We start from the raw sequence: 10197 nt of genomic DNA, 5'->3' as shown, positions 1-10197 counted from the left end.
CAACAGGCATTACAAGCTATTCTTATGTGTCTTCCTAGGTGTGTTCTAGGCATCATTTCATATTTTAATACGAGTGGGAGCACTGCTTTTGCTTTTTTGCTGAGTATTATATTTTGGAGAACACTCCATATTTGCATTGACACATCTACCTGTTTGGATTTTTTCTTTATGCTTATTCTTTTTCAAATCTGCACTTTTTTTATTGTATTCTTTCCCATTACCATTTGTCCTCTTTGTACCCTCTTCCACCTCCCCCTGCCCTCTGCACACTGTGCTCAGTATGGATACAGCACTAATTATTTAATCAGATCCCTTCAGGCAGGGAGCTCCATTTTTTCCAGTCTGGTGCTATTGTAAGCAGTGTCATAAGAAACATCTATGTACATCCCTCCTTCTTTCTTTTTTTGAGGTAGGAAATCATCTCACCTCGTAGAGTGGGAGCCCCCAAAACCACCTTCAGGCTCTAGCCTTTTTTTCAAACCAGGCAAAGGGACAGAAAAGCTGAGTTCTGGTCCTGGGTCAGATGTTAACGCCCTTGGCGCTCAGACACCCTTTGCTCCAGCCCTCTGAATGACTCAGGTCCCGGCTTACCGGACAGTGATCATCGTACCTGCTTCGAAGTGCCTCACACGGACATTCTGGGGATCGGATGAGACCATGTGTGTGGAAGCGTGTGAGTGCTGTACTAATGGACAAGTCTCTCCTCCGGTTATTTGCCAGACCCGCAGTTGACAGGTTGCTCTGTGAACGTGCCCACCACCTTCAACGTGGGGCCTGCTGCACACCATGCCTCTGTGAAGGGAGACCAACCCCGCACGCAGCTCCTGCCCTGGACAAGCCCAGGCTGCTGCGCACTGCACCATGGGTGCCTGCCTTCCCCACCTTTCTTCTTCCCCACAGCCAGCTGACCGCTCTGGACACCTTCCCAGTGGGTAGTTGCCCTGTGGCTAGAACGAAAGGCTCTGCCCAAACAGAGGGAAACCAGGTCATTCTGATTCTTGCCATTGGAAAAGTCTACTGGGAAACAGAGTTAGAACAAACACAACCCAGAATGCACAGAGAGTGGCCACAAGGTCAGGGCTGGGAAGCTGAAGTTACAAGGAAGCTGAAATTGGGAGGAAGCAGAAATCCCACATACCCTGAAGCTATGAGGCAGGGAAATGTTGGGAAGATTATGTTGGTGGGAAGTGAGAGGATACGGAGCAGCAGCACCACCACCACCAGCCGAGGGGCAACAATGGCAAAGCATTTGAAAGCACACCAGCCCCAGCTGCCAAATCCAGCACAGTCCTCAGGCACCCAAGTCCATGCCCTGTCTCCATGGTTCTCTCATGTGGCCTTACCACAAGGTCCCTTTCTGTGGGCTCAATGGGGGAGGGGGACTTTTTCCATACTGCCAGGAGGGCCAAACCAACCCAAGACTTATGAGACCTGCCTTCCCAGCTTCCTGCAGGGCCCCCTAAAGAACAGGTGTACGAGTGTTCCACCCTGGAGCAGGGGAAATGAGAATCCTAAACTCCATTTTGCATTAGAGCACATTGGTTTGCTTAATGAACTAATGCAGTTTTGTGGAGGCCCACCTCCTAGGGAAAGGGCAGGGTGGAGAAGGGTGGAGAGCAGAATTGGAGAGGCAAATGGATAACAATGATCAGTTGAGACTCTGCCCACATTGGTACTTCCCTCTTGCCCAAATCTCCCTCACCCTTCATGTCACTGATACCAAACACAGGTCTGGCTGCCTGCTGCTTCAAAAGCCAATACTCAAGAGACAGGAGCTGGTGTAAGGAGAGATGGTCTGTTCAAGTGCTGACCACATGGGAAGATGGGGGGCTCTTGGCCCAAAGCCCATCTCCACCTCTCAGTGGAGGCAGAAGTTTTTGTAAGGAGGGCGAGGGGAATAGAACAAAGAAATCAAGGGAGGGGGTTGGAAAGTTCTGTACGTGCAGACCAGTGCAGACCATTCTGATTAGGACCTTGGCACTGGTCAAGCGATGGTCTGGTGTGTGTCATTCTTGTTTTAGGGTTGAAGGTCAGCAAGTCTCCTGGAGGTGAAATGCCTGAAGGTTGGAGTCTGTATCTTTTGAAGTTCATTCCTAGACTTCTTATGCAAACATGCTGTTCATCTACAAGCTACGTAAGAGTCAGGGTCAGCACCTACAGAAACAACACCAAAAGCATAGTGGGGTGGGTCACATCCCCACTGCTTACATCACCTCATCCCACAGACTTTCCTGGTACTGCTCCAGCCATACCAGCACCGGCACCAGTGTTCTTGGCCATGACAACAGATTGCCTTTTGGGCCCCAACTCTTCATCCTGTCTCATAGCTACAGTTTTTGTCCTAGGTCTTTGCAGTTCCTCCCACTAAGGGAACAGAGTAAATTACATTTCACCATCCTTTGACTTTGGATTTGGCCATAAAAACATCTTATATTATTGGCCAAAAGGGATGGCGTGCCAGTTCCAAGACCTCTTGTGCTATTTTCAATGCAATGAAAAGAGCGTGCCCAGGTTAGCCCAGTGTTCCCAAAAAGAGGGCAAGGGACGTGTGGGACAAGGCCGCCTTGGCCAAGCCTCCTGGGTGAGCCCAGCCAAGATCAGCCAGCTCTCAGAGCCCGAGCTAAAGACGTGTGTGTTGCTGTATGCCACTGAGGCTTTGTGGTCGTCTGGCATACGGCTGAATAACTGCCCACAGCACTTACAGTACATTTCTCTACTCGGTGACTCAGATGGCAGCTTGTTATTTCTTTGTTTCTGTGAGCAGGCTAGAACGGCCAGATTTGGTGACTGAACATATAGGATCCCCAGTTACACTCGAATTTTAGGTAAACGATGAAAAATTTTTGTGTAAGTGTGTCCCATGTGATTTTTAGAATGTCTCTGTACTAAGAAGTATTTATCCAAGGGCATCCTGTATCTATTTGACAACTCCTGGCGCTTCAGGCAGGATCGGCAGCTCACACAGGAGCTGTGGGAGGGTCCCCATGGTCACTACCACGTGCTGGGAGAGGGAAGTCAGGTTAGAGGTTTGCCAGAAGCCGGGTCTTGAGCCCTTTCTTCTCTCCAGCGACAAGCCCGCCCCTTCTAGTAACAATATGATGTATCGTTCACCTAGCCCTTGTGTAGGCAGGTAGTGGGCAAACACGCATCTTATTTTTACACCAGTGCTATAATGCAGGGGAGTAGCTAAGCCCTTAACCCCTCTACAAATACAAATAAGTAGACAGCTAGAGAGAGTAGCCAAGTGAGAGTTCAAACACAGCCCTTTCTCTTTCCATAATACGGCCCTGCCTCCAACTACCAAAAATGTTTGAGGTCATTTTCACAAAACTGAAGACAGTGAAGTGTATTCCCCAGCCACCCCCATCTCTTTGCTGGCCCCCCTCAATCCACTCAGTGAATAATGGGGGCTGTATTAATATGCTGGGGCTGCTGTAACCAAGTACCACAGACTGGGCGGCTTAAACCACAGAAACGTATTTTCTCAAGTTCTGGAGGCTGGAAGTCTGAAATCTAGGTGTCAGCTGGGTTGGTTCCTTCTGAGGGCCGGGAGGGAAGGGTCTGTTCCAGGTCTGTCTCCGTTCATGTGTCCACTGGACTGAGCCACGGGCTGTCCAAACGTGTGGTGGAGCACCACGTCTGGGTGTGCCGGGGAGGGGGTTTCTGGGGGAGACTGGCCCTGGAACTGGCGGGCTGAGTGAAGCGGATGGCCCTGCACAGTGCGAATGGCCATCACCTGACTCTTCGAGGGCCCGCATAGGAAAAAAGGTGGAGGAAAGCTGAACTGGTTCCATCAGCCCGGCTGCTTGAGCCAAATATCGGTCTGTTCCTGGCCCCGGACTGAGACCTGTCCCAGCAGCCCTCCTGGCCATTGGGCCATTGGGCCCAGGCTGGCTCTCTGGGGTCTGCACTTGTAGAGGGCGGGCGGTGCCACTTCTCAGCCTCCAGAGTCACACGAGCCTTATAACAAAGCATGTGAATAACACACACACACACACACACACACACACACACACACACACTGTCCTACTGTTCGGTTTCTCTGGAGAGCCCTGGCTCATACAAAGCCTCTCTCCTCGGTTTATAGATGGCCCTCTTCTCCCTTCTCTTCATGTCACCTTCCTTCTGGGCATGTCTGTGTCCGAATTTCCTCTTCTTGCAAGAACATCAGTCAGACTGGGTTAGAACCCACCCTGATGACCTTATTTTAACTTCTTCACCTCTGTAAAGACTCCATCTCCAAAGAGGGTCTAAGGTACTGGAGGGTTAAAACTTCAATATGTGAGTTGGGGGTGGAGAGGACACAATTCAGCCCATAACAGGGTTTGTGGGACTCATCGTAAGTCATCTGCATACAGTTTGCATCTAAAAGAGGACCCCAAGGGAGTAGATTTCAAAAGATGGGGTTCTAGATTTCAAGTGGTGGAATTCTAGTCTTCAAAGCAGCCCTTAGGGGTGGCAGGGGCCCCTCCTACAGTTAACAATGGCACCTCGGAGGCATCACAACCTCTGCCAAAGGGGCCCTAGCAACCAGTAGAATGCGGGTTATTGTGAGGACAGGGGATTGTGATGGTGGAATCTGGTGAGACCAAATGTTAGTGCCTCAAGAGATGTCCCTCGGCCCCGGTGGGCAGCACCGTGGTTTTCAGGATGACATCAGAGGACAGGGAGACGATGGAAGCCCGGGGGGCGGGAGAAAGCTGCCCAGCCATCCCCAAGATGGCGCCCGATGACCCCATGTCTGAAGGGAAGTCGAGGGCTGCTTTGGTAAGGGGGGTGGGAGCCTCATCTCACCGCCCCAGCCTGTCCCCTCGTGGGAGGGAAAGTGCTGTGGGGACGTGGGACAGGGGCCGAGTGTCGTGAGTTTCCAGTTGCCGAGAAGAAGAGGGGTGCTGTGCACCCCATCCCCACACTGGCACCCAGCTGCAACCAGGGGTCAGGGCCCTTTGCAAGGTCATGAGGCCACTTGGTGCTGACTTGGGTCTCTCCCATCCACCTCCCTGTGTGGGGCCCTTTCCTCTGTCTGCGGATGGCACCCAGCTCCCCCACAGCCCTCCGCTGGTCCCCATAGCTTTAGGCTCTCTCAGCACAGACTCTAGGTGTCTTCCTCCCACTGTAGCTCCTGGGACAGTGGGGTGCCTAGGTCTTTTCAGAGTTAGATGGAGTGGGGCTGGGGAAGTTACCTCCATGGTGATTTGAAAATCGCTGGGAAGAGAGCCTGCTGCCTCAACTCCCAAGCGCCTCCTCTCTCACCTTAGGGTTTCATTCCTATGTGGCAGCTCGCCCTCTCCTTCTTTGCTCAGTTCCTGTAAGTGCTTTGCTTATAAGAGCTCAGCCTCAGTCTCTACAGCTCACAGCAAACACTGGTTCAAACACAGCGGCCCACTGCAGCCCACTGCAGCTGGGGCTCTGGCAGTGCCCTGGGGTGGGAATGGGGGCAGCCCCCACACTGACTGCTGGCCACCCCTCAACCTCCCCCTCCCCGCCTCAGGAGGCAGAGCCCCCTAAGCCAGACTCTTCCTACGACTACCTGGAGGAGATGGAAATTTGTGACGACAGAGGCTGCTCAGAGCCACCTAAATTGCCATCCCCTAAGGCTGGCCCCACCACCAAGGGCCAGGCGGGTGATGGGCCTGAACTCACAGAGAAGCCCCTGGCCCCAGGGACCCAAGGAATTGAGTGCAGTGCTGAGATGGAGCTGGAGAAAGTGCGCATGGAGTTTGAGCTCACGCGGCTGCAGTACCTGCACCAGGAGAGTGAGCGCCAGCGGCAGCACGAGGAGGTGATGGAGCAGCTGCGGCAGCAGGCGGCACCCCATCTGGTAGGTGACAGGGAAGCAGGGGAGCTCCACGGGCCCCCTGGAGGGCCAAGGGCCAGGGGCGAAGGGGGCCTCCGTCTCTGAAGCCCACCCTACCTGCCTCACTGCTGCACCCCGCCCCAGTCCAGAGCTGGCACTCACTGCCTCAGAGCTCCCATGCTGAGCTGGGACTTGACCCTGCCCTGGAAGGGCTCTGCATCATCCACCCACCAGCCCCTGGCTTTCCTTCTCAGGGAAAAGTCTTCAATGTTTTCTCTAGGGCTGGATTGCCACCATTCTCCATTCCTCTCTGCATCTCTTCTAAGAGATGTGTCCTTAGGCTTGACCCAGCACCCCTGCTGCAGTCTGGCCAGCAGATTTTGATAAAACCATCCCCTCCCCTGATCAGGGCTGCATTTGCTCTGTTGCATCGCTCTGCCTTGTTGTCAACTAAAACTTAGACATCTTTTTAGCAAGAAGTGGACCATTCTCCCCTACTCTGTACTAAGAGGGGACGATTAAATGGGATGTGAAGTGCTCAGCACTGTAACTGGGCCACCATTAGCCTAAATAATGAAAGAGGTTATTATTTAAAGCAATGTCCTCTGGGCTTTAAAGTCAGACAGCTGGGGGTTAAAATCCTGGCTCTACCACACAGAAACGGCACGACACTGAGCAAGTTTCAGAGCCCAGGCTTACTCCCCCGGCAGGCGGTGCCTGTCCCCTAGGGTCACTGCGAGAACTGGACGAGAGAACGTGTGCAAGGCACTCCGCAGTGGGCCTGGCACACTAGGCGAGCACTCGATAAGTGTTAGCTATTGTCATTTTTATGCACTCATGTGACTCCCTTCTTGACCCAAATGCAACAACTCGTGTTCATCATTTTTCAATTTTATTGAAATATAATGTATGAGCTATGCTTCCCAGCTCTGAGTCATCCTCAGTTCTGAGAAATTGGCCTTCTGTCTTTGTCCAAGTCATTGCTGTAACTGCTGAGGAGGATATGACCTAAAGAAAATACCGTTAAAAGATCTCCCTACAGGTTAGCTGTGTGCTGTTCATCACCGCCCTCGTGCTGCATTTCAGCCAGCTCACATTTCTCTGCTTTGTCCAAAAAACTACCCCGAGACACACTGTCAGATGACTTCCTGGCATTAACATATTTTACTACCTTTAACATTTCCCCAGTGGACTGGTCAGTATTTTTGTAAGAAAATGGGGTTGGTTTTGCATGATTTGCTCTCAACAAACAAACACTGGCTGCTTAGCAATTATTTTTTTTTCTTGCTCACAAAATACCTCCTTAATTATGCACTAAATGATTTTGCTGAGCCAAGTCAAGCTAATTGAATGGGGATTTCTAGAATCCATCTTTTTTTTTCTCTCTCTCTCCCTCTTTTTAAAAATCTACAAAAGATTTGCCTGTCTCTAAGATTCTGGCCCATTTGTTGATATTTTTGACACATCACAAATAAGTTCCATTTCCAAACGTGTGGTTTTACCCTCAGGATCCCCAGATGACACCTGTTCAGGTTGAAGCCCCACACAGCGGACAGCAGGTGTCCGTGGCACTGTGCCTCTGGCTGGCGTCTCTTCCTCGCCAGACTCATTTTCACTTCTGAGTTTAAACACGTCCCACCTTGCTGGATGAGGTGGAGGCCCTTGCTGTAGCGTGCTCTCTGCTTTCTGTCATCTACTTGGAAGTCAGGCCATTGAAAGTATTTTTCAAAGTCTAAAAGGTTTCACAAATGCATGTTCTGTTATTAAAATCACACACAGCACCCACCAGCACTTCAGACTGAAAACACGTGCAGATGACAGAAGGGGGCAGGAAGGCAAGTCCCGGGGCCCAGAGCCGCCCGGAGGCTGCAGAGAAACAGGTCTGCCCGGCACCCCCATGGCACCAGAGCACCAGGACTCTCCCTCTGGTCCCCACCTTCCCTGCCATTCATTCTGGAATTGGCACCGCTGGAGTCATCTCTTCTGCCTCACTTTGACTTGGCTGCCCTCGCATTTTATGGAGCAGTTTCCACAAGGCTGTGTCCAAAACCCCAGTCTCCAGTGACAGTTCACAAGTGTTTGGCTGAATGCTGGGGAGCTAACTTTCTGTTTAAACTTCTCTCCACTCTCTGCTTTTCTGGGTGGGTGCGTGGGTAGATACATTTCATTGTATTGAAAAAACACCTCTGTGAGCGTGTTTCTAGCTAGTTTAGGGACTCACAGTCCCTGCCATTGGCCTGCTTACAAAAAAATGTGGCATGATTTTAGGAGACATTTTAAAGAAGAAACCATGGGTGGCATCTTACCAGCTTTTGCCTTACTTACAAGTCAATGCTTCCTACAGTCAGAATGGGCTCTGTCAAGCCTCAGTTACACAGGTTGTGGAAAAGAACAACACACAGGCAGAGTCAGCCAGGCAACCCAAGATGTGCCACCCCCATGGCCAAGACTCTGAGGGTTTAGGGAGGTCCCGCCATCAGCCAATCAGATTCCTCTCACCTGTCCTCGGGAGACACCAAACCTGAGCTGAAGGACCACAGACTGACCCCATGTGACAGGGACCAGGACCGAGGCAGTGCCCAGGGGACACCCTCTCATGGGGCTACTGTCCAGAAAACAGGCACTAAGTGTCAGGGCAAACCACCGGAGAGCACACCAAGGCCTGGCCTCCAGCTCCAGGACCTCAGGACAGACAAGACTGCCTGCCTGTGTGGCTCGGAAGCTGGGGAAGCAGAGAGGGGAAGCCGAGTCGGGGACAGGAGCAGACTCAAGAAGTAAACGCCCAGGAGTGCCCTCTCCGTGCCAGAGACTTCGCTCAGAATTTCTGATTTCTTGCCTCTCCCTCCTCATGATCTTGTGAGGTGAGCACCATTATCCCTCCCTTAGGTGAGGAAGATGACTGGCCAGCGGTCATATTCAGGAAGACACAAGAGCAGATTGCAGCCCTGGCTGGTGTGGCTCAGTGGACTGAGTGCCAGCCTGCAAACCAAAGGGTCACTGGTTCAATTCCCAGTCAGGGCACATGCCTGGGTTGCCAGCCAGATCTCTGGTGAGGGGCACTTGAGAGGCAGCCGCACATTGATAATTCTCTTCCTCCCTCTCTCTCTAAAAACAAATAAATAAAAATCTTTATTTAAGAAAAAGCAGATTGCAGCACAGCTCTGCCTGGTGCCCATGCCCTGGTTTTGCCAGCTCCACTCTCTTCTCTCCCCCACAGTTCTCAGGAGGCCTCCAGGACCTCCTGCACCCCCAGAACCAGTTTGCCCTGTTCCTGTACTGCTTCATCTTTATACACATAATCTATGTCACCAAGGAGATGATCTTCTTTCTCTTCTCCAAGCACTACCTGTTCTGCATCGCAGCCATTTTGCTTTGTTTGATTAAAACTTTATGGTCATAGGTCTAAGTGTCTTTGTTTTCTCCGTCACTGGGGACCTCCATGCTAGAGTGTTATTGGGACCTGACCCACGATGGCCTGAGCTACCCTGCCTCCTCGTTCCCTGGCACCTCCTCCCCTAACGTGGTGCCTCCCTGCAATCAGAACTTGATGTTAGAAACAGCTTGCTGTCAGCCTTTTACACCACAGTGTGAGTGACACCAGTGGCTGGGCCTGAGCAGCACTATATCCAGTCAGTGACACAGAGTTGGAGCCGCCCTCGGGCCATGCACAGTTCAAAGAGAGAAATGCTGAAGCTCGGGGAGCCCTGGACAAGCCCGTCAGAATCTGACTGGCAAAGGGTGTCCCTGGGCAGTACATGCCTGGGTGAGGCCAGGCAGCAAAATCTGGGCATCCTCCTGGGGGCACTGGGAAGGAAGAACTGAACACCTGATTGGGCCCAAAGCAAATCAGCAAGGCTGCTGTAGTGGAAAAGTGGGAGGAGAAATAAAAGAGCCCACACAACCCTCAAATCACACAGACGAGAGAGACAGACAGAGAGAGAGAGAGAGAGAGAGAGCACAGTAAATAAACAGTTGTCCACAACAGAGTTGTACACACCTCCCCCACCCCACCCCTAAGTACATGGACAACCATGACCTAAAGAACAGACTTTAAACACTAGAGGGCTCACGGGAGGCACAAAATGGAACTGCAGCCCTGAGCGGTGTGGCTCAGTGGGCTGGACATAGTCCCACACACCAAGTGGTCGCAGGTTGAATTCTCGGTGGGGCACATGCCTGCATTGCAGCCCGGTCCCCAGCTGGGGGCGTGCTAGAGGCAACTGACTGATGTTTCACACATCAATATTTCGCTCCCCCTCTCCCTCTCTTCCCCTCTCTCTAAAAATAAATACTTTTTTTTTAAATGAAGCTGCCAGGTGCACATGGAACAAGGAAAAGTATTTCAACTCCCCCATGGCCAGCCCCTACCCCACCCCGTCTCCATCACACACACCCTTAGC

General features: G+C 51.9%; 1 protein-coding gene across 1 annotated transcript; it reads left to right on the top strand.

Annotated features, from left to right (window-relative positions):
- Nucleotides 1-4650: 4650 nt before the first annotated feature.
- Nucleotides 4651-9197, top strand: TMEM247 (transmembrane protein 247). The gene is made up of 3 exons (XM_045827088.1): nt 4651-4767; nt 5492-5821; nt 9015-9197. The coding sequence occupies exons 1-3, from the start codon at nt 4651-4653 to the stop codon at nt 9195-9197; spliced, it is 630 nt and encodes a 209-aa protein (XP_045683044.1).
- The last annotated feature ends 1000 nt before the right edge of the window (nt 9198-10197 follow it).

This window comes from Phyllostomus hastatus, unplaced genomic scaffold (genome assembly GCF_019186645.2).
Source record: "Phyllostomus hastatus isolate PE091 unplaced genomic scaffold, TTU_PhHast_1.1 phas_scaffold_78, whole genome shotgun sequence".
Lineage (NCBI taxonomy): Eukaryota > Metazoa > Chordata > Mammalia > Chiroptera > Phyllostomidae > Phyllostomus > Phyllostomus hastatus.
This window is presented reverse-complemented; position numbering and strand designations above follow the sequence as displayed.